We start from the raw sequence: 27,425 nt of genomic DNA, 5'->3' as shown, positions 1-27,425 counted from the left end.
GGTTTCACGCGGACCTGAGCCGTGCGGTTAATCGCAGGCTTATAAATGGAAGAGATTAAGATGTTAAGAAGTTTTCAGAAAACACACCAGCCTTGAAGAGCGTGTGGAGAAGGCCAGCCCACATCAGCAGCTATGCTCTGGTGGGTGGCTGTCCCCCCACCCCTTGCTGACACAAAACGTTAACTCTTCAGCCTGTGTGCCAGACCATAGACGTAATTGAGGTGGATAGTTGTTAAAAGTAACCTACATTAAACTTGTGGTTGCTTAAATTCAGTACGATGACATGTGAGGTGAAGTGATATAGGTAAATATTTAAACTAATGAAGTGCATAGAGGCACTTGACCTGTGTGAAAGACTGTCGTCTTATTATGAACCATTGTTGAGATATACAGCACACCTGTGAAAACAACTAATATGCTCAACCCTGTATGAAACATCTAAAAGTACATGATGGAGGAGCTGTGTTGAATATGAAAGTGTAAGACTTTGCCGCTGTGGGCAGAGCATGCAACTACTGTGTGATGTTGCGTTGCAGTTTTTTTTCTGAGCTGATGAGCAAGCTACACGTTATCAGATCAAGAGCTGTCTGGGAACTACTCAAAGAGGGGGAAACAGGGAGTGTGCAGCGTTTCCGTGAGCAGTTTTCCTGCATCTTGACTTGTGTGTAGAGTGTTCATAACATCAGCATCATGTTTTTGTTTATTTGTTTTGTTGGGTTGAAAATAATTAAATAAATGTGTGATCATGCCTATGGATCACCATGGCACTTATCTCCAGCCATATGATTTATTTATGCAGATGAAAAAGTGAGTGTGAATGTGTCTGACATCACAGTGTTTTTGTGCACTGTGCAAAAGTAATTGCCTCTGATTGTGAGTGAGAGCAGTGATTTTGCAGACCACCAGCTATTGTGAAGAAAAAAAAAAGAGTGAAAAAGAGACAAATTACATTGTAGACGAAGAGAAATAATCATAGGAAAAAGGTTTTGTGTTGATCAGCCGAAAAACAACTACAATGTCATTTTCTGCTTTTAAGAAAGGATTGTTCACACAAACACAGACAGAGAGAGAGAGAGAGATGTGTGTTGATTAAACAGTGATGATGATAATGAACATGTTTTAGTTTGTCACTTTCAGGTGAAAAGCAGACCTGAATCAATTTTCCACATGCAGCAGTCGGAAGAAAGTTATAGTTTAACATCATTGGAAACATGCAGGCCAAGTTTCTGGCTGACTTATTTAAAGCGCAATGTGTATGTGTCTCTCAACCTCACAAGCAAGCAAGCTCTCACCCCTCCCTGAAGACAAGGAATGCAGCTCCAAAGCAATAACATGATAAAGAGACAGCATCAAGTCCTGAGCAAAAAAGTCCCAGCAAAGCAGCAGCAATGTGGATAAACAGCAGCAGAAGAAGAAAGCAAACCCATCTTCCTGTCTGATTGGATGAATTCCACGGAAGGGCGAGCAAGATGGCGGCGTGAAGAAGAGTTTTTTGAGTTCTCAGCACGAGACACTTATTTGACGTCTTTCTGGCTTTCGGGACTTTTTTGGAGATCAGCGCGCTAAGCTTGCTGGATCTGAGGCCAGGTTCTGCGGCGGCAGCATGTTGAAATGCTCAAAAAGGACTGAGTGACTCGGGCAAGCCACATGAAAGAAATGGACCCTTCATGATGCGTTCAACGTGCCAGCGCTGTGGTGGGAAAGGCTCCATCATAAACACGCCCTGCGCCGAGGTTCAGGCCAAGAAGAAGAAGACGATGACTTCCAAGCCCAAGAAGGTCAGCCTCAGCGTGGGCGAGCTGATTGTGAAAGCCGTGGCCGCTTCCAAGGAGCGCAACGGCCTGTCCGTGGCCGCTCTCAAGAAGGCTCTGGCTGCCGGAGGCTACGATGTGGACAAGAACAAGGCCCGTGTCAAGACCGCCATCAAGAGTCTGGTGGCGAAGGGCACTCTGGTGCAGACCAAGGGCACCGGGGCCTCCGGATCCTTCAAGATGAATAGGGTTACTGAGACCAAAGCTAAGACGCCCGCCGCGGCCAAAGCCAAGAAACCGGCAGCAGCTGCTAAGAAGTCGCCCAGGAAGGCAGCAGCAGCAGCATTTCAGCCACTAGCACGAAGTCAACCGCATCAGAGGACAATAGTGAGAGTGGCTGTGACTTCACTGTGCATGTGAAGAAAACGTTGAGGAGAACTGAACAGTTGGAGTTTGACATTTGCCACCTGTGGAGTAAAATGGCAAGAAGAGACAGTGGAACACAGGACAAAGCTGAAGGAGAACTGCCGGCTGTGGACTGTTAATGTGGGAGAGGACAAAAGAGTGAGAGGACGACAGAGTGAGAAGACTAGGTGAGAACACAGAGGAATGCTGTTATTTAATGTGGGAAATCAAAATTTGGGTTAGCAAACCTGGGGAAAAGAAAACTGACTGCTTAAGTTGGAAAATTGAGACGGAGTCTGAAACATTGCGAAAATAGAAACATATACAAAATCACACACACACAAGCAGAACATGCATTAACCCTACTAACAATTCCAAACACAAAATGACTCATGAGGACTCATAGCACATTAGTTAAGAAATGATTAAATAATAGCAGAGAAATGTGTAGGAAAGGCACAAACACCCATGCAATGAAAATTAGCTTGTTATCTTTCATCAGTGTTAAAATAGTGTCAATTTAGCAGACACTTGTTCTCAAATACTGAATTTATCCAATAAAAAAAAAAAAATTGACTCTCCAGGTTGCAGGACAACAGTTTAACTTTTGTGGGAAAAAAGATCCTGGTTTGACCAACCAGTGATCAGACAATAAATTTAGTTGTTAATATAGTAAATTGGGAGAAGCTTCCTGCTTGATTAATGCAGCACAAGTGATTTACTGTATGAGGGAAATTGTCTTTTGTGATACTATTTTGAACATGCTTTTCTGTCGTCCTGTCAACTTAGTGGGTTAATAGCTGATATGCAAATTAGTTGATCGGTTTTAGATTAATGAAAGGTGACTGAATTCTAGTATGAGTGAATGAGATGTGTTGGAGTTGTTGTGTGTTGAGTGGAGACTCTAAAACACTGAGTTTCCTGCTTTGATGTGCGAGTGAATCCTGTATTTAGATACACAACTCTGAATACGTCAGAACAGACTGTTTTGTGAAGTGCATGACAGCATGTCACATGTTTTATGATGAATGGAAAAGGAAAATTGAATAAAATAGATCTGTGGCCTAAATGAGTGAAGAACACAGACCTGGTGACTAAACTCATAAGTTAAAGAAGACATTAGGCTTATGTTGTGAGTGGTGCAGCTGATGGTTGGTTTGGAGTGAATCTAGCTGATGATTCTTCTCCTGTTGTGAAGTTGATGAGGAGTTTGTGTCATGACTTAACAAGGCCTTTTTATTTTGATACTTTCACAGTGCACTGAAAGTTTTGTTTGATAATCTCTGTTCTTTAAGCAGATCTGCACGTCGGGAATTAAAAGCGCTACACGTCGTCGAGAAAATTGTGCCAAGTGAGTTCTCCACATTTAAATGGACTCTGGAGAAAGCCACTTATTTGGGACAATTATTAAATGACAGTCCCAGTCCAAAAGGATTCAGCGATGTAATCCAAACTAAAGTTCTTCATTTTCTTTTGAAATGACGTCATTTTGCTGAGAGTGGAAACTAAATGTGACGATAGGTTCCACTATCAGCAAAGAAAGAAAGAATGAATGCATGAATGAGTGAGTGAAAGGAAAACAAACTGACTGACTGGTAAAAGCTGACAAAAGCTGACAAGACTTTACTGATGTAACACGACTGTGTGAAGTTGACCCCCGCCTGGCAGGGGTGCAGATGAGTCTGTGTGTGCTTCCCTTTACAGAAGCAGAAAGATGACAGCAACACTTGAGGTTGCGTGATGATTTAACATTTTAAATGCCATTTTCTGTGTCTGTGAATTTACTATGTGTGTGTCATTCATTAGCTTGTGTGCTCACAGAGATAGCTGTGACAAAGTATGCAATACGCCGGCGCAAGCGCTAACATTTGCATTTTCGTTTTTACAGCATTACGGTTCTTCATGTGTTTGATCATGTGATTTATAGGAATACTGGCTAATGTTTCTCTACTACAAGATTTCTGGGTTTATGTGTGAAGAAAACTGTAGTTACAGGCTATATGTTGATGGAGAAATTAATATAGTTTGAGACATACTGTGATGAGACCAGTGTTACTTTTTCCACAGCGAGTGTTAACTTTATGGTGTTTTATGGCACCTCTGGAATGTGGATGGCCGACGCCTGCCCACCAGGATAGTCAATGTATATTGCTAATGTTTGTTTTTCTGAGACTGCATTTAGAAGATTCAGCTGAAGCGGACAAGTGACATGAGTAAAACAAATAAGAGATTACGGTAATTATGGAATAGTTTATTATGGGCTCATTTGCTGGCCACTTTTGAACCCATAATAATAATATATGAGTGGAGTGACTTTGCTTAAGAGAAGTCACTGATTACATTAATGTTAACAGAGTACATGGGATAATCCATGTCCGAGGTGAATTAGGGTAATAGTTGTAGTTACTGATTTGAGAAAACCTGCACATGACACTTGTCTTGCTGATGTTGAATGCTTATTACTCTTATGATACAATTGTTTACAGGTATGAAGTTTGATTTCACTTCCAGATTTTGCTTTCCAGGCCGTGATGGTGTGTATGCAGGCTCCTGGGAGAGCCAGGTGTTAAGCAAACTTAATATGCAACACACGCTAACATCTTTTATTGCAGGGTTACGGAGCTACTCCGGAGGAGGTGCCCTGATGTTGCCTGGGACATGATCTAGCTAATCTTTTTCTTTAAGACAGGGATCCAGGTTTGGTGAGTTGACGCATGGGAATGTCCATGCGTCAAGAGGTGGAGTGCAAGGATTAACATTAAACAATGTTTACTATTATTGTTGCAGTGATTTGTGTGATTAGCTGTTTATTTACAAGTATTAAACCTATGCAAGTGGTGCATCCATGTTCAGATGAGGCTTTGATGGCCTATAAGTGAAGTTCACTGAACTAAAGAATGTGGTTTGATGATTGTTGACATGCTCTCCAAATAGAAGTTTTTCTTCTTAGCAAGGAAATACAGGTGCAGCAGTAATCTCCTGAGAAATCTTCAGAGGCCCAGTGAGAAGCGTGAACCATTCCAGGCATAGCTGACAGCCAGGCAGTGGTTGAGGTCAAAGGTCAAGCTGGTTGGGGCCCATCATGAGATCAGACCTTGGAGCCACAGCAAGGACCATGAAACTGCTTGCAAAATAGAGGAGAGGATCGTCCACAAGATGGGAGCTGAGGCCAGGAGAGAGGCTTCAGGAGGATCAGAGATCATCTTCAGCACAGCAGACATCACACAGAGAGCTGTGCTACTGAGCTTCCAGGAGATTTTAAATAAAATGAAAGATTCAATATTGACGCTGAGGAAGACAACTAAGGTGTACGACGTGCTCTGCCTTAAACCTTCAGCAGCGTTGGAACATGAAAACTCGTGGGATGAGGGGAGCGTGCCAAGCTCCATCGACAGCGTAGAAGCAGTTCGAGGATGACATCATGATTCTGTGAAAAGCACAGGAACCAGAAGCTACGGTGGTGATGACAGCAGTTTCCTATGAACATCACCTAATGCTGTGCCACTATACTGTGCATACGATGACACTCTGAAGGCTGCTGGGATCATAACAGCAGTAAGACAACTGAACCCTGCACCCTTTCCACAGAGGTGTTTCTCTGCAGAGCGTGGACAATGAAGGAGTCATAAATATCCCCCTCGCAGGATGAAGGCCTGAAGTGAGGTGATGGGAGGCCATAAAACTGGAGTGCTGAGAGGTCTGCAGCTTTGGAAATAGCTGAGACCCATGTTGACAAACAACAAAACTAACTGGTATGTTTGACTGTTTATTCTACATACATTTGGACTCTGGTCCTATGAACAACGAAACAACTAGAAGAGACATTATGACGCCCTGCAGAACTCAAACCACTCTGCAGAGAGACATGTGATTTGCACACCCGGAGGAAGCATCACCAAGCTGAGATGTTTTTGAAAATGTTATCTTCTTAGTTTCACTATTAAATTAACAATTTCTTTGGTTGCTCGTAAGATGCAGTTTGCCATGAGATGAGCTCAATGAATGGGGTAACTGCTAATACATTTATTAAACTGTGTAACTTTTACAGTAATTTAGGGTGATTTGACATATGCTGAGTAAAAAAATGTTTGCATTGAAACTGTCAGAGTCCCATGCATAACTGGGAACTTTCTAGCATAAAGGTCAAAAACGGGGGAATGTTAGAGTTTGTATTGTTGATTGTTATTTATGCTTAGAAATATTTAACCATAGATGCTTAGAGGTGTATAATCAATTGTGTAGTGATAAGTTGTGTGATCTTTAACAGGCTACAGAGGCTTGGTGTGCATTCCACACCTACATCCTGGGAGCATGAGAGAGGTCATACCTTCTCTTATTGTTTTATGGTAGGATTAACCTAGCTACGTCTGTTTTAGTCTAAGTGCTTTTCTGTTTAGATGAACTGCTGGACTTCCTCACCGGGGGGGGGTCTAGTCTACCCTCTTCCTGACCAAGGATGTTTGACCCTTTGATCAGCAACACACACACACACACACACACACACACACACACACACACACACACACACACACACACAGGCAAGGTACTCTTTGTTTGTATGTAGACGTCGTATGTTAATGAACCTATGCATATTCATGTAACCTCAATAAAAGGATAGTGTATGGGAGGACGGACGAGAGCTACTGGGGTCAAGCGAAGGAACGGCGTTTGTCTGGTTCTCTCCCGTGCACGAGTACCATGAAGAAGTTTGCCTACTTGCGTCTTGCTTGCAGTGTAATTATATTGTCTTAACGTTCCAGCGAATAGGTTTATGCTACAAACCTAACATCCTCCACTAGAGAACGATCATTCAGTTCATTCAGACAGTGGAGCAGATTGATGCTTTTCTCTGCAGACAGATTCTCACTGAGCTTCTTCTTGATGTGCTGAACTGTTTTCTTATTGGTCTGTGAGCTACTTCCTGTCTGTGTCAGCAGACCTCGTAGGAGAGTCTGATTGGTCTGCAGTGAAAGACCCAGGAGGAAGCGGAGGAACAAGTCCAGGTGTCCATTTGGACTCTGCAAGGCCTTGTTCACAGCACTCTGGTGGAGAGATTGAAGTTTTGGTTTGTTAAATAATTTAGATTTCTTGGAGGTTGTTTGTTGTTGTTCCAGCAGATTGAGTCCAGAGTTGATGAAGGTCACACTCTGTCAGGTCTGATTCATAGAAGATCAGGTTTCCTTTCTGCAGCTGATCAAAAGCCAGTTTTCCCAGAGACTCCATCATCTTCCTGCTCTCTGGACTCCAGTGTGGATCTGTCTCAGCTCCTCCATCATACTTGACCTTCTTCACTTTGGCCTGAACCACCAGGAAGTGGATGTACATCTCAGTCAGGGTCTTGGGCAGCTGTCCTCCCTCTCTGTTTTCCAGCACATCCTCCAGAACTGTAGCAGTGATCCAGCAGAAGACTGGGATGTGGCACATGATGTGGAGGCTTCGTGATGTCTTGATGTGGGAGATGATCCTGCTAGCCTGCTCCTCATCTCTGAATCTCTTCCTGAAGTACTCTTCCTTCTGTGGGTCAGTGAACCCTCTGACCTCTGTCACCATGCCAACACAGTCAGGAGGGATCTGATTGGCTGCTGCTGGTCGTGTGGTTATCCAGAGGCGAGCAGAGGGAAGCAGTTTCCCCCTGATGAGGTTTATCAGCAGCACATCCACTGAGGTGGACTTTCTAGGGTCAGTTAGGATTGTAGTTTTGTGGAAGTCCAGAGGAAGTCGACACTCATCCAGACCATCAAAGATGAACACAACCTGGAAGTCTTCAAAGCTGCAGATTCCTGCTTCTTTGGTTTCAGTAAAGAAGTGATGAACAAGTCCCACCAAGCTGAACTTTTCCTCTTTCAGCACATTCAGCTCTCTGAAAGTGAATGGAAATATGAACTGGATGTCCTGGTTGGCTTTGTCTTCAGCCCAGTCCAGGCTGTGTTTCTGTGTTAAGACTGTTTTCCCAATGCCAGCCACTCCCTTTGTCAGCACTGTTCTGATTGGTTCATCTCTTCCAGGTGAGGCTTTAAAGATGTCTTCTTGTCTGATGGTTGTTTCTGGTCTGTCTGGTTTCCTGGATGCTGTTTCAATCTGTCTGACCTCATGTTCATCATTGACCTCTGCAGTCCCTCCCTCTGTGATGTAGAGCTCTGTGTAGATCTGATTCAGGAGGGTTGGGTTTCCTGCTTTAGCGATGCCCTCAAACACACACTGGAACTTCTTCTTCAGGGTGGATTTAAGGTTACGATGACAAACTGCAGCTTGAAGTTCTGAATGAGAAGAAAAATAAACACTGTAGAATATTTAGCTGATTTAGAGTTTAGAAATGTGTTAAAATATAATGTAGAACTGTTGTAGAGACACTGACACTGCCCTCACTATAATAAAGGCTGATTGTAGGAGTAGATTGTAGGAGACCTGTCCCCCACTGAGTGGAAATTCCCCAGAGGATGTTTTAGGGTGGGGGTCTCAACATTTGTAACTGTGGTCTGGAAGTAAGAGGGGTTTTATGACCTCTAGGGAGTTACCTACACCCACAGTGTTTTAACTGTCACGCGCACACAGTCACACACGAGCACTTACATAGACACATGGGAACGTGCACATGTAGGCATTCATGTGCTCGTGCACATAGACACAGACAGAGTTTGCAGCACACCGTAGGGGGTTTTATGATGGGGTCACTTCTATAAAGCTGGCTGTAACTAACAAAGGGGTGAAGACTTTTGCAGAGGGACACCGGCCTTGTCTTCCCTTCTAGAAGTGCATGCTTAAATGAAGATGAGTAAAAGATGAGTAAATGAAGATGAGTAAAAGATGAGTAAATGAAGATGAGTAAAGATGAATAAAGATTTTGTAAAAATGACTACTGAGTCCGGTACCATCTCTGGATGCTTGAGGAATAAAAAGAACCGGGGTAAAACTGATTTCTCAACAGTTTTGGTGCCGAAACCCTTGGATTCGCTCGAGGTGCAGAGATGAATTGGCAGAGCTGAGATCGTGAAACGAGGCGAACAGAGAGCTAGCTCACATGATTAAAAGGTAAGCACGACCTGTTTATTTTCGAACCGTGCATATTGTTTAAAGCCTAAATTATCTGTTCGCTAAGTTGAACGTATCCCAGTGTAAATTCACTCAGTAGAAAAAAAAGGCTGCTAGCGTCCGTCTCAGTGCGTTAAAGCAAGATACTTTTGCTAAGAACTCAGGTTGATGTTTAGCGTACTGTGAGCGACTAAAGCAAGAGACTTTTGATAAGAACTCAGGTTGATGTTTAGCGCCCCGTAAGGACATCTCGGTGCGTTAAAGCAGCAGACGTTTGTTACGGATTAATAGAATCGGTGTTTCATCCGTGGCGGTGTGTGATCCGTCTTAGTTATTAGGAAAAGTGGTGGTGTATGATCCGTCTTAGTTATTAGGAAAAGTGGCGGTGTGTGATCCGTCTTAGTTATTAGGAAAAGTGGCGGTGTGTGATCCGTCTTAGTTATTAGAAAAAGTGGCGGTGTGTGATCCGTCCCCGTGCGTTAAAGCAAGAAATGTGTGTTACTATTAGTTAGAAAGCGGGGTTTAAGGTTTTGTGGCGGCTGAGGGCCGTGTTTATGTTCTGAGTTTGGCAACTCAACCCATCTTCGGACGCGTCGTTGGGTCCTGTGGGACAGGAGCTAGGTTGGTAAGCTGGGATATTGGGAATGCCTTAAATAACTAAAGCTAGGTGTTGGATCCTAGTCGCGGTTGATAACATGCATGAGAGTGGGGGCAAGTTGCTTCTTAGTGAGAGTACGACTGCTTGGCTCAGCCCACTGACTGCAGTGTGTGTAGATTGCGTGTGTGTGTGAAAGCGCCGTTAGAGTCGGCGTCTCGTCTGAAGTACGGGAGTCGATTGAAGTAACAAAAAGAATTCGTGTCTAAAAGTGTGTTTGTGGTGCACTCAAAAAAATGAATGAGGTGGATTGTTCAGTGTATATTAATTATTTATTTTCATTTTACTTAAAATATATGTTTTTGTTAAGTTAACATATGTTTTTCTAATCAAGTCTACGTAATTGTGTCTATTATTCAACGTACATAATACTAATGTGTTACTTGATCGCATAACATTTAAGTTAAGTCAATTAGGATCGATATACCTTGTATATCCACAAGGTGGCAGTAATGCAAAAACAGTTGTAATGAAACCGCGCAGAACAAGAAGGTTTCACGGCTTGTGCCTGCTCATGCGCAAGACTTCAAATTTAACTGAAAAAGGCTGTTTTGCCGCCAAGCTGCTGTTTCTTTGAGAGGTAAGACCACTTTTTTCTTTGACTATGTTGTGTAGTATCTATATGTCCAGCATGGTTATATTTTGCGTTTGTCTTACAAGACATGTTATATCGTTTGCGTGTGCTTGTTTTACATTAGTTTTACTGGGTCCTGGACATGCTTATTTTGTGGACTGTGTAAGAAACATTTTTATTGTTTTTTGTTTTATTAAGGGATTAGCTACAGGGGTTCATGGGGTTATTCTTTCAAGGGGTTATTTTTCCATTTGCTTTCTTGGGATTCCTTTTCTGTAATCCGAGAGTCGGAAATATCGAATAGGATAGCAAGGATAGCATAAAGTGACATTTAAAATCCAAAAAGTCAAGGGCGAAAGCCACTGTGACACCATTGTTCTGCTCTATCAGTAATCTGTATTATGTAAAAATGGTCTGTAAATACAGCATGTTTCCTAGCGGAGTTATACATATCAATTAGGGTTGCCAACCGTCCCTTAAAATACGGAATCGTCCCGTATTTCGAAACAAAAGTACACGTCCCGTATTGAGCTAATAAGGGACGCACTTTGTCCCGTAATACAGTGAGAATCAAAAGCAGTCTATAAATGTTAATGGAATTAACGCTTTGTTTGAAAACATAATTCCCAGCCCCTCTCCTGCTTTGTGACCAATGAGCTGACACCACACTTATGACAATTCGAGTATGACAATTCAGATTACCGCTCATCTCATTGGTCGAGGAAAGGTCGCTTACGGAGAAAATACCGGAAGACAACAGATGACCACAACAACAAGCATGGCCGACAGGGAAACAAACGCTGACACTGCGGTGCAAGTCTCGGACGACAGTACACCTAAAGCTGGGCAGACACTGTGCGATTTTTTCAGTCACGTTATTCAGCTCCTGCTCAAACTGCACGATTGACTCGCAGGGGTTAGAAGTTCATAGGTCACGATGCAGGTCTCACACTATACCGCCCGATGCTCTGATGCGACCTGAGTCCTCACACTGTGCCTCCATAAAATGAAGGTTATAACAGAAAATCTGTTGCGCTCTCTCTCTCTCTCTCTGTCTTTCACTCACACAGACACACACACCACCACCATCAACTTTGCTAAATTGCTAATGAAAAACATTGATCAGGCAGCTGTGATTGAGCAGCAATGTAAATCCAACTATTTTCACGGTTGTTGTGGTCGTGATCATTTTGTGAGGCCACATTGGAAAGCTCATCCGAGCCTTTTCGAAGTTCTACAAGTAGTGCCTCCATCGCTTGTGTCTAGATCACACGCTGCACTGCTGTGCTGCTCAGTCTTTTTCACCGACGTTTACGTGTTTGCGCGTGAGCAGTGTGAGCGCCTGTGGTGACACCTTCACGAGCGATTGATGATCGGGAGCTGGTCGTGAGGTGTTAATCACTTCTCGTTACCCCACGTATACTACACGACGCACGATGAAGGCCAAAATCGGTCCGATCACTCAAAAATCGGCTCAAAATGGGCCAAAAACCGCACAGTGTGAGCCCAGCATTAGAGCAGCAATGTTTGTTCCCCTCAGAGAAAGGGAAGAATGGGAAAAGGAAAACACCTGGCTGGAAAACGTTAATATGGGCATGTGCAGTGAATATCAGCGCTATGTGGCCAGAAGTGTGATAATATAATTTATTTTGTGTAATAAACAACTGCAAGGATAGATGATTACAACAAATAGATGACTAATACATAAAAGTAATACATAGATGAATAATGATGATGAGTTAAGATGCGTAATCATGGGAACAAGCGGGTTTACAAACAGGAGCAGCTGATTAGCATTAGAAAAGCTGAAATAATACCTCAACTGAAGCCAATTGTACTAAATGCACTAAATGTGCACTGTTACAAGAATATTTTTCTTTCTATTGTTTTCTATTATTTTAAGTTAAGCAGGACAGAGTTCTTTTAAAGAAAGATTTACTTATATTCTCAAAAGTTAAGCATGACAGGCTTCTGTTTAAGAAAGAGACCTGTTTTACTGTGTTAATGTTGTCATTTTGAGCTAAAAATAAATGGCTAAATGATCATTTGTTTCACATGTGTTCATATCACAAAGAATAGAATATGCATGTACTTAAATCAACTTCAAGTCAAATGGTTAAAAAAATAATTTCACACACAAAAAAAGAGCTAGAAAATTCACCACACTGGGAAGGGTGAAGACAACTGGGTCGCCCGGCCCTGGCCACGAGGTGTCCCTTATTTATTTTTCAGGGAGTTGGCAACCCTAATATCAATGTAGTTATAAATTACAGTTTGTGAAAGTACACACTTAATTTTTTTAATAAAATTATTCAAGACATATGAGTGGACAGACAATGGAGGTCGACAGACCTGGTGATAATTGCTTCTATAGAAAGTTAGCACATGGCCGTGTCAATCTCTTGCTTTTCTTCTGAGTAGTATTTTATTTAGTTGTAATTCAAACAATAATTTGCTTCTTGAAATTAAGGAATTAATTATTTTTTTTCTTTATAAATCTCAGATCCTGCCTTTACCTGCTCCCTCCTATACTGATGTGGTGTATGTGGTATTGCTGAGCTTGTATGTGGTATGTGAACTGTTATACTTTTAAAAACAAAACTGTTTTATAAGTTAAGTTTTCTTTTGTGACCCATCCCATGCCCCTGTTATTTCTTCTCCACATCTGAACCATGGTAAAGGTTGCAGTTCAAGGGCCTGAGGCATGAAATTCTTTTCAGATCAGCTGTGATCAATATTTTTTGGAACTTGATAAATAACAATAAAAGCTGTAATGGCTCCATTAGCATTTTGTGTAAATGTTTGTGTTAAAATTATAGCTTTAATGAGGTCTTACTACATTAGTTTTAGTTTGTATATGTGTACATATAGTATGTATATTTACAGTACAGTATGTTGTGTTTGTTGACATATTTTCAGGTGGAAGCAGAATATGTGAGGATTACTACTGCTGCACATGTTCCAAGGCTTTTTACACAACTTGACCAATACACTGACCAGCTCATAAAAGTCTTCAAGAAAAAAGGAGGCGTTGCAGGGAAGAAAATTAGACAAACTTTGGCCCCAGCCACACAGGTGCGTTATTCTGTTGGTAGCAAAATATTATGGCTAATAAGATCATTTTCAAATTTAAACAGCTGGTGTATGGTAGCTGCACAGTGCACTTACATTTATATTAAGCAAGACAAAGTTTGGTACTCAAAACGTTGGAAAATTTAAATTACCTAAACATATGTAAAATCTGATCCCTTGATTTAGGTTAAACCAGAAGTGAATGTTTTTATGTTATGTTTTGAATGCAAAAAAGATGATGTATTAGTTTGTCTTTACCTCCATTATGGACATATATAATGTGGTGGAAACCCTGCCCAACAGGTTAACTATTCATGTCCATGTGATGATTAGTTGGTCTTGTGTTCATGTCTATCTGTGCAGTGGATATGTCATTCATTTTGTGTATAATGTGAGTTTCTGTCATCCTAAAGTATTTCTGTTCTCTCTTCCTGTATCTCTGCCACTCTCTACAGAAGGAAACCATTGAAAAGGGGAGGGAGTGTGTCCTCAGGGCACTACCTTTTTACCTGAATGAAGACCCAAGCATCCTCTTCAAAGAATAATTGGTTGGTAATTTTAGTTTAGTTTTTTATCTGTATTAAACCAAATTTTGAATAACTTATGTTGTTGCATGTTGTAATGTTGTTGTTGTAATTTGCATGGAACCTGTTTAAATGTTTTGGGAAATCTTCTTGTATACCCAAACTATTTATATTTATTGTTGAATCTGTAGTCTAAAATAGTGGCACACTGGGGTGCATGTTCCTAATATTGTGTTTACGTCATTAAAGGGTAGCTTTGGCCCTTTTTCTTTCTTTTTTTTAAAACTGGATGCCATTTTTCTATGTTTTTGTGTCTAAGCTACAGCTGTTCAGAGGGAGCTGGAACAAATTACCCTTGCTATCTTTACCATCGAAAGAGCTGATGCCAGCACTCCTCCAGCCGATGTGGGTATAACCATCTAGTGTGTCCTGCATGACCTGGAAGACCTGGCCTCTGCATGTGCACTCTTAATGGGTGGGATATATGCACTGAATCTCAGTTAACCTCAAGACTGAAAGCTAAGAGACAATCAAAAGTATTGAGATTTAAAGGATTTAATTGAGAGATGATACTGCACCAGAAATGTTGAAGGGTGGTGTGTATATTAGCGTTCAAGGCATATTGTTATGAGGTGGAAATATGTTCATATTCAGTTTGTGTTACATTGTGTGCATTGTAAAGGTAATTGCAATACATACTAAAAATAAGGGTAAGTTAGGAGGTTGATCTGATATCCTCGTGTTGGTGTTGTTCCCAGATCATCATACTAAATGTTGTTCCAGGATCAACATTGCAAGTGACCAATCAGAATGTTGTGATGTCATACTTTTGCGACTTCGGGAAAAACCGGCGTAAAACAAAAAACTGTACTTAAGCTGCGAGAAACCGCCTCTGTCCGCCGATCAACTGACCCTAACCCTAACCGTAACCCTTTAATAAACAGTAAGCAGAATTGATATTGTCCTTGCAACATTGGAATTTCATAAATGCACGAATGGCTTGGAATAGAATAACGTCACAACAATGTGATTGGTCACTTGCAATGTTGAACCTGGAACAACATTTTCATGATGGTCTGGGAACAACACCAACACGAGGATATCAGATCATCCAAGTTGGGAATGCAGGATGAATGTATATTTTGTGGACTTTTAAAGACGAACAATTGTTTCCATGTTAAAATGTTTACATCTGAAGTTTTTTGCCCAAACACTGGTAAAATAAATGTTGACAGTGGCGAGTATTAAATGGTTACTGCTGTGCTGTTGCAAAAAAACTGAACGCTGACAAGCTGTTTTATTGTTAGACCATAATGTTGGCATGTTTTGTTAAAGTTTTATTTGGGATGGTGATGTAATTTTCTTTGATTGCTAATATCAGTGGACTATTTATTATTATTATTATTATTATTATTATTATTATTATTATTATTATTATTATTATTATTATTGTTGTTGTTACTTTTTTTTTTTTTTAATTGTGGCTGTTGAGGTGGACACTTCACTTTGCATTGTTAAAGGCAAGCACTTCATTGGCATTGTGTTACTGGACTGACCCTAAGCAATCATTGCAAATAGCAACTTTGCTATCCATTTTAGACACTAAAAGAAAAAAACACTCACAGACCTTACTAGCATCACATGTGCATAACTCAAGTGTCATCTTATCAATGTGTTATGTGATCTTCAATGCGTTTTTTTTCTTCTTCTATTTCTGGTAGATACAGACATTTAATTTAAAGTCTTGATGTTGCATCTGTCTACATACTGTTAATTACTAACCCTAATGAGCTGTTGTGTTTTATTTTGGACTGGGTTTACACAAATGCTCACTGAATGTGTTGGCAATAAAATAAATTTTAAAAAATAAGTTGGATGTACTTAATTCATTTGTGTGGAACCTGTTGACAAAATAGATTTATGTAAAACTAATTAATAAAGCACAAGGTGGCTGAAAATATAATATTTGAATTAATCTAACTTAAATTTAACATTTTCCTGCCACAAATAAGAAATGTGTTGAAGTAACTAATCTAAGCTATCTAACCTGAAAATATATCATCTATGTTCATACAACATAACTTGATTTAGTTAGTCTTAAATATGTCTTGTTAATCTTAAGTAGTTTTTTTAAATTAGATGAACTAAAGATTTTTGCTTTAAACTAACATAATTCAATTTCGTGGAACCTGTTGACAAAATAATTTTAATTAAAGTCAACGTTTCATTTTTTTGAGTGTGTGTAGAAATCGCGGCAGGAGGCCGTGTCACGAATTTTTGCAAACTGTGAAGTCAATTGGTGGGTTTAATTTGGTTTTACATTTTTTTAGGGGAAGATAAACCGCGGTATCGAGTCCGTGGCGCAGTTTGAATAATTTGTGAGGCGCACGAGCGGACGGCACCAGCTCTGTGTGCCGCTTAGGGCGTTGTCCGGAATAAGCAGAGGAAGAAGTGTCACGCAGAAAGTTTGAATGGGACTGCGAGAAGCATGAAGTGTGTGTGAGCCAGCCTCGAGGGGCGGGTTCACAGGTGGAACGAACGAAGAGTAAAATGTGCGTGTGTGTGAGAGAGGAAGAAAGGTGGGGGCGAGTGACCAGCCTGTGAGTGTGTGTGAATTCCTTGATGACAAAGAGGGAGACAAAGTAGATTAGTTGATTTTCTGTGAAATAATAAATAGTTAAGAAATCGTAGTGATCAAAGAGGAGAAAGTGAACTAAAGTAAATAAAGCAAATTAAAAAGTGGATTAGTGTTAGAGTAATGATAAATAAATTGATAAAATTAACAGTGACATTTAAAGGTGACCAAGTACTCAAGGATGAATGGAGAATTTGATTGCTGACTGTATGAGAGCTGTTGGGGTGAAAGGAAAATGAGGTTGGAGGAGTGAGTTAACAGGTTAATGTGTGGGTGTAAAACAATGGGGTAATAAAAAAAAAGAGAAAGAAAATGATGAAAACAAAGAAAATAAAAAGTGTGGAAGTGTGAGTGGGAAATTGTCTCCAACTGGGGGAAGCAGTGACGCTACAGGCAACCTTCTTCCCCTGCTGGACACAAAATAAAACATAATTTGGAGTGTGGTGGATGAAAATAATTAACAACAACATCAAGAAGATTTTTGTGTTTGCGGTTAAGACCAAATAAAATTTTATTTTTGGGGTTTAAAGTCAGTAGAGTTCAAAACAAAATAAGTAGAGATGTGTTGCTTTAGGAGTGATGAAAACATATGCAGTCACAGTGACTAATGAAAGTCTCTCAGTCTGTTGATTACAGGTGGGGAACGGACCTGGATCAATTCTCCACGGGCAGCAGTCGGAAGAAAATTATAGGTTAAAATCATTAGAAAAAATAGAAACACCCAGCCAGAATTTTTTGGCTGAATTGTTTTGCAGCTTCTCATCCTCGTCCTGAACAAGCGAGCTCCAAGGAAGCTGATCTCTCCCTGAAGACACCGAGTGCAGTTTCAGAAGCACGAGCATGAACATCAACAGTGGACAGGAGTCCAAGAGACAATACCAGAGTTCTGAGCAGAGAGGTCCAGCAGCGCTGTGGGCAAACAGCATCAGAAAGAGAAGATCCACCATCTAGATTGGATGGATGGAGATGCGTTTCCAGCAAGCTGCAACCTCACTGTGTGTGAAGGACTTTTGAGAAGACTGTCTGAGTTTGACACTTGCCATGTTTGGAGCGAGATGGCAATGAAAGAGACAGTGGGACAAAGAGAGACACGGGACAAAGCTGAGAAAACTGACTGCCATTGGACTGTAAAGTGGGAGAGAACGGAGCAGAAGAGGGCTGAGGCTGCTGTTTTAGTGTGGGGAATCAAATTGGGTTAAGGAATCCAGGGAGACAAGCGACTGCCTGGAAGTGGAGGATTGACACAGTGTCCAGACCACCACAAAAGGGGGAGGAAGACAAGCACTGAGGTATGCAAGTGTACTGTTAGAAAAATGGAAAGGTGACACCACACATGCAGATAATATGCACCAGAGATAACACAAAATCATACACAAAGTGTTACACATTAAAAGAGGGTATTTGTAGAAGGGGTTGACAACACTCAGTGTGGTTGCCGATGGTAACCTGCAAGCATTTGGGGTTTAGCTGTGCCTGACTATGACAGAGTTTTTCATTTAGATGTTTCTGAAACAAAATTTGGAGTGAACGGAGTTTTGTTTCAGAAAAAAGGGGGAAGGTACATAAAAGGTTACATAAAAACAGAAAATGTATTAACCCTACTAACACACACACACATGTAATGAAGATCAAACACAATTTTAAGTAGGTAATACTGTTACCATCATCCTGTCTGGTTTATTGAGTGGGTTGAGAACTGATACATAGACGACTGAATTAGTATTATTTTGGGGAACATGATAGCAGGGGTGAACAGAATCCTGCAGCCAGAGTTTAAATGAGTGAAACTAACAGATTTTTGTTTTGTTTTTTGTTTTTTTTGTTACTGAACTATGGGTGTTTTCTCACCTATAAGAGAAAGAATATTCTGTGACAAGTCTTAAGACCGGGCTTCTGTATTTTTTCTTTTTTCTTTTGTTTTTCAGTTTTATTTGTCATTTTTTATTTTTATTTTATTTTTTAAACAGTGCACTGATTTTTGTTTGTGAATTTCTTCTCTTTAAGGTGATCTGCACGTCGGGAATTAAAAGTGCTACACGTCGTCAAGAAAATTGTTACAAGTGAGTTTCTCCACATTAAAATGGGCTCAGGAGAAACTTATTTGGGACAATTAGAAAATGAGAGTCCCTGCCTAAAAAGGATTCAGCGATGTAATCCGATCTAAAGTTTTTCTTTTTCTCTTGAAATGACGTCATTTTGCTGAGAGTGGAAACTAAATGCAACGATAGGTTCCACTATCAGCAAAGAAAGAAAGAATGGATGAATGAATGGAAATAAAAATAAACTGACTGACTGGTAAAAGCTGACAAGACTTGACCACGACTCAAGGTTAACCTCCACCTAGACAGGACAAAAGGGTGGATGAATTTATGTGTTTCCTTTTACAGGAGCAGAAAGATGACAGCAACATCCGAGGTTGCGTGATGGTTTAACCTTTTAAATGCCACTTTCTGTGTTTGGGAATCTACCAGGGGTGTGTTATTCATGGGCTTGTGTTCCTCACAGAAGTTAATGTGAGAAAGTGTGTACACACCTGCGCAGCGCTAACATTTGCATTCTCTTTTCTACAGCATTACAGTTCTTCATGTGATTTGATGATGTGATTTCTAACAGAACAATTGGTGGATGTTTGTTTCTCTACTACAGGTTATGAGTTGGTGATGCTGTTACACTGTGTTTTTGGGAAAATGTGAAGGTTACTTTGATGATGTGAATAACATTCTTTCCACAGCTATGGATGGCTAACTTTATGGTCTTTTTACGGCACCTCTAGAATGTGGATGGCCGACGCCTGCCAACCACACGATCCATGTGTGCTGCTAATGTTTGTTTTTTCTAAGAGTGCATTGTGGAAGATTCAGCAGAAGTGGACAAGTGACATGAGAAAAACAAATAAGGGATGCAGTGTTTATGGAATAGTTGAAGATGGGCTATTGAGCTCATAGTGATAAAATGGGTGGAGTGACATTGTTTAAGGAAAGTCACAGATTAAATTGTGGAATAAATTGGGATGATTCATGATTTGGGACAAATTATGGTAATAATAGTGATTTAATGATTGGAGAAAACCTGCACATGATACTTGTCTGTTATGCTGAGTAATTTATCACTCTCATGATCTATAGTTGGTTGCAAATGCGAAGTTTGATTTAACAGATTTGTCTTCCAGGTTACAGGCTCCAGGTGGAGCTGGGAGTTAAACAAGCTTAACATGTGACTGCTGATTAATGTTTTTACACAGGGTTACAGGTTGGAGTATGGCTGCTCCAAGTGGGAAACCCTGGAGATTGTTTTAGAGAGAATGTGCAACATTCTTGTGCATGTCTCATTGGGGAGTTGACACGTGGCGAAAGCCGTGTGGCGAGAGGTGTGTTATTTTTGAAATTGTAGATGTCGTGAGGTGCCATGAGGAGAGGGAGTGGCTGAGAGGATCGTCCACAAGATGGGAGCTGAGGCCAGGAGAGAGGCTTCAGGAGGATCAGAGATCATCTTCAGCACAGCAGACATCACACAGAGAGCTGTGCTACTGAGCTTCCAGGAGATCAAGAGGAGACTTCCCACAGCAAAATCTTAAATAAAATGAGAGAGTCAATGTTGACGCTGAGGAAGACAACTAAGGTGTACGACGTGCTCTGCCTTAAACCTTCAGCAGCGTTGGAACATGAGAACCTGAGGGATGGAGAGAGCGTGCCAAGCTCTAAAAGTGACAGCGCAGAGGAAGTCCAGCGATGGAATTGTGTTTCTGTGTGAGGCACAAATACTAAGAGACTGGGAAATAGTTGACACCACTTTTCCCAAGGATGAAGATCACCTAAAGTGTGTCACTTTGCCATGCAGATTTGATGCTCTGCAGAGAAGCCTTATGTGAGGGAGAGATGTAAATAGACAAGCCTTTTATCTACATTTAAATCATGTCAACTTCTCTAGGCTGGTTGAGGGGGAATTGGAGAGAAACGGTAGTGTTAGGTGTGACTGTGGTTATTGTAACTGTGATTTTTCTTACAAGTGAATTGCCCAGAGACAGACCTGAATCCATTCCAGCGACTCCACCATCACAGGCCACGGTGAAGCGAACCAAACGTAGTGAAACAGGTAAATCAGATGAGTGTTTTGATTATTATGGCGGTGTAGAGTTGGACTACGTTAAAGGGTCCACAATCTCGTATACATTTGATTTTTGTGCTGGCATTAAATGCAAGGGCTTGCTGAGCAGTTGGGTCCAACATCTTTAATGGCAGTACAAAATCGGATGGCGTTAGATATGTTGTTGGGAGAAAAAAGGGGGCGTTTGCTCGATGTTTGGGGCTATGTATTGTACTTTCATTCCAAATAATACAGCTCCCGATGGCTCTGGGACCCGAGCGCTGGAAGGTCTGAGAACGTTGTCCATTACAATGCATGAGCATTCGGGAGTGGATAACCCGTTGGAAGCATGGATGACCTCTGTCTTTGGGCAATGGAAAGGTTTCATTATGTCAATTATGGTTTTTTTGTTTGTTTTCATTGCAGTATCAGTGACATGTGGGTGTTGTTGTGTGCCTTGTATCAGAGCCTTGTTCGTAAGACTCATCAATCGTGCTGTGGGAGAGTCTGATACAAAGGCAGACACCATGATGCCACTTTTGGGAAATGGGGAGTCACCGTATGAAAACATTATGGTGAGGGATTTAGTTTAGTTTTATCTGCCATAGGGCAGATAAAAAGGGGGATTTGTAGAATATTTAGCTGATTTAGAGTTTAGAAATGTGTTAAAATATAATGTAGAACTGTTGTAGAGACACTGACACTGCCCTCACTATAATAAAGGCTGATTGTAGGAGTAGATTGTAGACCTCCCCCGCCTGAGTGGAAATTCCCCAGAGGATGTTTTGGGTGGGGGTCTCAACATTTGTAACTGTGGTCTGGAAGTGAGAGGGGTTTTATGACCTCTAGGGAGTTACCTACACCCACAGTGTTTTAACTGTCACGCGCACACAGTCACTCACGAGCACTCACATAGACACATGGGAACGTGCACATGTAGGCATTCATGTGCTCGTGCACATAGACACAGACAGAGTTTGCAGCACACCGTAGGGGGTTTTATGATGGGGTCACTTCTATAAAGCTGGCTGTAACTAACAAAGGGGTGAAGACTTTTGCAGAGGGACACCGGCCTTGTCTTCCCTTCTAGAAGTGCATGCTTAAATGAAGATGAGTAAAAGATGAGTAAATGAAGATGAGTAAAAGATGAGTAAATGAAGATGAGTAAAGATGAATAAAGATTTTGTAAAAATGACTACTGAGTCAAAAAAAAAAATGCCAAAAAAAATTGGCATTTAAAGGAAGATACAACCAATCAATTGAGTCCTCCTCCTTGAATCGCTACCTTATTGTGGTGGAGGGGTTTGTGTGTCCCAGGGATCCCAGGGGCTATGTTGTCTGGGGGCTTTTGCCCCCTGGTAAGGTCTCCCATGGCAAATTGGTCCTGGGTGAGGGACCAGACAAAGAGCGATTCAGAAGACCCTTATGAAAAGGACATCGAAGGAACAGTTTACCCTGCCCGGGATAGGGTTACCGGGGCCCCGCCCTGGAGCCAGGCCTGGGGAGGGTGCCCGAGGGCGAGCGTCTGGTGGCCGGGCCTTAGTCTGTGGGGCCCGGCCGGGCACAGCCCGAAGAGGAGACATGGGCCCATCCTCCCGCAGGCCCACCACCCGCAGGAGGCGCCATAGGGGTCGGGTGCATTGTGTGCCGGGTGGCAGCCAGGAGCGGAGGCCCTGGCGGACTGACCCCCGGCTGCCAAGACTGGCAATAGGGACATGGAATGTCACCTCTATGGTGGGGAAGGAGCCTGAGTTAGTGCGTGAGGTTGAGAGGTGAGCCCGACTAGATATAGTCGGGCTCGCCTCTACGCATGGCTTGGGCTCTGGAACCAGTCTCCTGGAGAGGGGCTGGACTCTGTCTCAGTATGGAGTTGCCCCTGGTGAGAGGCGGTGGGCTGGGGTGGGTATTCTAATATCCCCTCGGCTTGCTGCCGGTACGTTGGGGTTTTTCCCGGTGGACGAGAGGGTTTGTTCCCTGCGCCTTAGGGTCGGGAAATGGGTCCTGACTGTCATCTGCGCTTATGCGCCGAGTGGCAGTTCAGAGTACCCAGCCTTCTTAGAGTCCCTGGGGTGGGGGTGGGGGGGTGCTGGAAGATGCTCCACCTGGAGACTCTGTTGTCCTGCTGGGAGACTTCAATGCTCACGTGGGTAACGACAGCGGGACCTGGAGGGGCGTGATTGGGAGGAACGGCCTCCCTGATCTGAACCCGAGCGGTGCTTTGTTATTGGACTTCTGTGCTAATCACAGTTTGGCCATAACGAACACCCTGTTCGAACATAAGAGTGTCCATAAGTGCACGATGATCGATTTCGTAATCGTATCACCAGACCTGCGACCATATGTTCTGGACACTCGGGTAAAGAGAGGGGCTGAGCTGTCAACTGATCACCACCTGGTGGTGAGTTGGATCAGGTGGCGGGGGAGGACGCTGGACAGACCTGGTGCACCTAAACGCGTAGTGAGGGTGTGCTGGGAACGTCTAGCAGAGGCCCCAGTCCACGAGATCTTCAACGCACACCTCCGGCAGAGCTTCAACAGCATTCCGAGGGAGACTGGGGACATTGAGTCCGAATGGACCATGTTCACAGTCTCCATTGCCGAAGCTGCTGCATTGAGCTGCGGCCGCAAGGTGGTTGGTGCCTGCCGTGGTGGTAATCCCCGAACCAAATGGTGGACACCAGAGGTGAAGGGAGCCACCAGGCTGAAGAAGGAGTCCTATCGGGCTTGGTTAGCCTGTGGGACTCCGGAGGCAGCCGACAGGTATCGACAGGCCAAGCGGAGTGTGGCTCGGGCAGTGGCTGAAGCAAAAACTCGGGTGTGGGAGGAGTTCGGAGAGGCCATGGAAAAAGACTTTCGGACTGCCTCGAAGAGATTCTGGCAAACCGTCAGGCGTCTCAGGAGGGGAAAGCGGTGCTCTACCTGCACTGTGTATAGTGCTGGCGGAGTGCTGCTGACGTCGACTGAGAAAATTGTCAGGCGGTGGAAGGAATACTTCGAGGACCTCCTTAATCCCACTGACACGTCTTCCGAGGAGGAAGCAGAGTCTGGGGATGAGGGGAATGACCCGCCAATTTCTGGGGGCGAGGTCACTGAGGCAGTTAAACAACTCCTTGGTGGCAGAGCCCCTGGTGTTGATGAGGTCCGCCCCGAGTTCCTGAAGGCTCTGGACGTTGTAGGGCTGTCCTGGTTGACACGCCTCTGCAATGTTGCGTGGAGATCAGGGGCAGTACCTGTGGACTGGCAGACCGGGGTGGTGGTCCCCATCTTTAAGAAGGGGACCGGAGGGTGTGTTCCAACTACAGGGGGATCACACTCCTCAGCCTCCCTGGGAAAGTCTATGCCAGGGTGCTAGAAAGGAGAGTTCGTCCGCTAGTCGAACCTCGGATACAGGAGGAACAATGCGGTTTTTGTCCTGGTCGCGGAACACTGGACTAGCTCTTTACCCTCTCGAGGATACTTGAGGGTGCATGGGAGTTTGCCCAACCAGTCTACATGTGTTTTGTGGACTTGGAGAAGGCATTCGACCGTGTCCCTCGGGGTGTCCTTTGGGAGGTGTTGTGGGAGTATGGGGTGTCTGGCCCATTGCTACGGGCCATTCGATCCCTATACAACCGTTGCAAGAGCTTGGTTCGCATTGCCGGCAATAAGTCGGACTCGTTCCCGGTGGGTGACGGGCTCCGCCAGGGCTGCCCTTTGTCTCCGGTTCTGTTCATAATTTTTATGGACAGGATTTCTAGGCGCAGCCAAGTGGCGGAGGGCTTTCGCTTTGGTGGCCTCAGAATCTCATCTCTGATTTTTGCGGATGATGTGGTTCTGTTGGCTTCATCGGGTGAGGGCCTCCAGCTCGCACTGGAATGGTTCGCAGCCGAGTGTGAAGCAGCGGGAATGAGGATCAGCACCTCCAAATCTGAGGCCATGGTTCTCAGCCGGAAAAGGGTGGAGTGCCCACTCCGGGTCGGGGATGAGTTCCTGCCCCAAGTGGAGGAGTTCAAGTATCTCGGGGTCTTGCTCGCGAGTGATGGGAGAAGGGAGCCGGAGATCGACAGACGGATTGGGGCTGCAGCTGCAGTAATGCAGACGCTGCACCGGTCCGTCGTGGTGAAGAGGGAGCTGAGTGTAAAAGCGAAGCTCTCAATTTACCGGTCAATCTACCGGGAGGAGGCCCCGGGGCAGACCCAGGACACGCTGGAGAGATTATATCTCTCGGCTGGCCTGGGAACGCCTTGGTATTCCCCCGGATAAGCTGGAGGAGGTGGCTGGGGAGAGGGAGGTCTGGGCCTCTTTGCTTAGGCTGCTGCCCCCGCGACCCGGCCTCGGTTAAAGCGGATGAAGATGGATGGATGGACTACTGAGTCCGGTGCCATCTCTGGATGCTTGAGGAATAAAAAGAACCAGGGTAAAACTGATTTCTCAACAACACTCAATTCCAAAAAGAACTAATCTTTAAAACATGTTGCTCCATCTTCCATCTCTGGAAAATTTTCATTTATCCAAAACTTTAAATCTTTACAGAAATCCTCTTACTGCTCTGCAGACGGTCAGCCAGCTCCTCCTGCTTCATTCTCCTCAGGAAGTCCACTGTGATCTTCACAAATGCCTCTCTGCTGCTGCTCCTCTGACTCTCTAAGCATTCTGGGTAATCTGGACTCAGAACCTTCTGGATCTTCTTCAGCTCGTTCTTCACAAAAGTGATGATGTTGTCCTCCAGCAGCTGGAACAGAATATTTATGAATGAGCCAATCAGGCTGAAATCATGGAGCCAAACATCAGATCCATGTTGGACACACTGACGATCCACTGGTCTACAAAGAGCAGCATGGAGACGACTGTGAACAGAACAGATGTAACAGTAGTTATTGTTGTACATGTACAGACCATAAATATGGAGTCCAGCTGTGTTTGATGCTGCTGGGCAGACTGACCACTGGGAACCTCTGAGCTCTGCTGGTCCACTCTGTGGAGGAACCATGAAGGATTAGATCAACACAGGATAAAGATCCACGAGTTTCTGCTCAAATAACTTTATCTGAAAAAAGTTTGTCAAGCTTTAAACTCTCAGATTGTGAACATATCAGTAATTTTCAGTCTCTCAGTGGTGATGTCAGGGATGATTTTGAAGAAGCTCATCAAACTGAACCATCAGCAGATCACTGCTCCAAAACCAGAACATGATCCGAGTCTCCCTCCACCACCAGAACACCAGCTTTACTAACGTGGTAGATCAGTGTAGTACAGATCAATAACTGATGAGTCATTTGATCAAAATCACTGAGTGCTTCACGTCTGACCCTCTGATGCTTCTGTAGACATTTTGCATATTTAATGAATGTCTGACAGTTTTACATTCATTCTATGAATACAGTGGAAATGTTGTGTTATAGTCTCCATGTTGTTTCCATCATCATAAATTCTTAAGTTCAGAAAATTAGATTCTTTCTTCACAGCTGAAAAACAACATTTATTCTGTATTGAAATCTGCATCGTCCACTCCAAAGGTCACAATCTGAAGGTAACATCTGGTTTTGTTCCCTGTGGTTAACTCTGAGCATCAGTATGGTGGGATTTATCCACTACATCCACACCACTGTGGTTCAGTGTTGTCCTGATGGAGTAACAGCAGCCAGTATGATCCAGGCTTTAGCTGCTGGGTCTCTGTGTGACCTCTCAGACTGTTTAACAGATCAGACACAAAGAGAATCAGAGCAGCTCTGTTCTTTAAAGACAAACATGAACCCACTCAGGTCACACTTTCCCCACAGATATGAGCATCACTGTCCTCAAACAGCAAATGACCAAGTCGAACATTTGGATCTTTTCTCTTTCATTGTTTTCTTTTTAATGAATCTTTGTAACAATCTGAGGATGTTTCAGGTCATATTTATCCAGGAAACACAAACATGTAAAGGAGTCATCACAGCTCTCTGACCTCGTTGCTCCAGGTTCACCACTGAAGGCTGGAGGTCGACCTTTGGACCGGTCACTCCTCACAGACGGACAGCTGGACCCTGCAGACTGTGACCTCTGACCTCTGCAGACACAAACATGATTGAAGCAGCTGTGATCACACAGACTGCAGATAATGCAGTTGTTTCCTGTCAGTAGCATCCTCTTAGATTAGAGTTCAGCTTTTTACAGGAAAACTGGACAAAACTGATTTTTGTTACAAACTCATTTTCATTTCCTCTCAGCTCACAAACACAGTCAGACAATCAACCAGAGTCAACACTGATTATAATGTCAGTGCAGAATTATTTCTGTAACTCAGTGAGTTCAGCTCTCTGACCTCGTTGCTCCAGGTTCAGCACTGAAGGCTGGATTTTGATCTTTGGACCGGTCACTCCTCACAGACGGACAGCTGGACCCTGCAGACTCTGCTCTGTCCTCCTCTTCCTCCATCATCATCTTCAGTCAGTCTGAGAGGTAAACCACAAACACTCAGTGAGTTCACATTAACACTCAGTGAGTTACAGTCGCTGACCTCTGACCTGTCATGTAACCTAGAAACCAGGTCACATGATTCACATCAGCTCACACACACTTTCTACCTTCACCTGTAGAGGAAACACAAATCATTTATGTGCACATCAACTGAAATCCTCCTTTCCATCATGTGTGCTGTCCAAATATCAGCTGCTTCTTTCCTGCTTCATCTCAGTGTCAGCTGAATATAGTCAGACAGCAGTGTGAGGCAGAGGAA

The 27,425-nt window shown here is 43.2% G+C and overlaps 1 protein-coding gene, 1 long non-coding RNA gene and 1 pseudogene across 2 annotated transcripts; 2 read left to right on the top strand and 1 right to left on the bottom strand.

Annotated features, from left to right (window-relative positions):
* LOC113023103 (NLR family CARD domain-containing protein 3-like) overlaps positions 1-27,267 on the bottom strand; it is a 37,022-nt pseudogene extending 9,755 nt beyond the window's left edge.
* On the top strand, positions 1,190-2,517 carry LOC113023104 (histone H1-like). The gene has a single exon (XM_026169199.1). The coding sequence runs from the start codon at positions 1,668-1,670 to the stop codon at positions 2,169-2,171; it is 504 nt and encodes a 167-aa protein (XP_026024984.1). The 5' UTR covers positions 1,190-1,667; the 3' UTR covers positions 2,172-2,517.
* On the top strand, positions 10,396-14,754 carry LOC113023105 (uncharacterized). Its single transcript, XR_003272504.1, has 5 exons — positions 10,396-10,420; positions 12,918-12,983; positions 13,334-13,489; positions 13,942-14,034; positions 14,330-14,754. It is a non-coding gene; the product is annotated as an uncharacterized LOC113023105 (long non-coding RNA).
* Positions 27,268-27,425: the final 158 nt, after the last annotated feature.

This window comes from Astatotilapia calliptera, chromosome 5 (genome assembly GCF_900246225.1).
Source record: "Astatotilapia calliptera chromosome 5, fAstCal1.2, whole genome shotgun sequence".
Classification (NCBI taxonomy): Eukaryota; Metazoa; Chordata; class Actinopteri; order Cichliformes; family Cichlidae; genus Astatotilapia; species Astatotilapia calliptera.
This window is presented reverse-complemented; position numbering and strand designations above follow the sequence as displayed.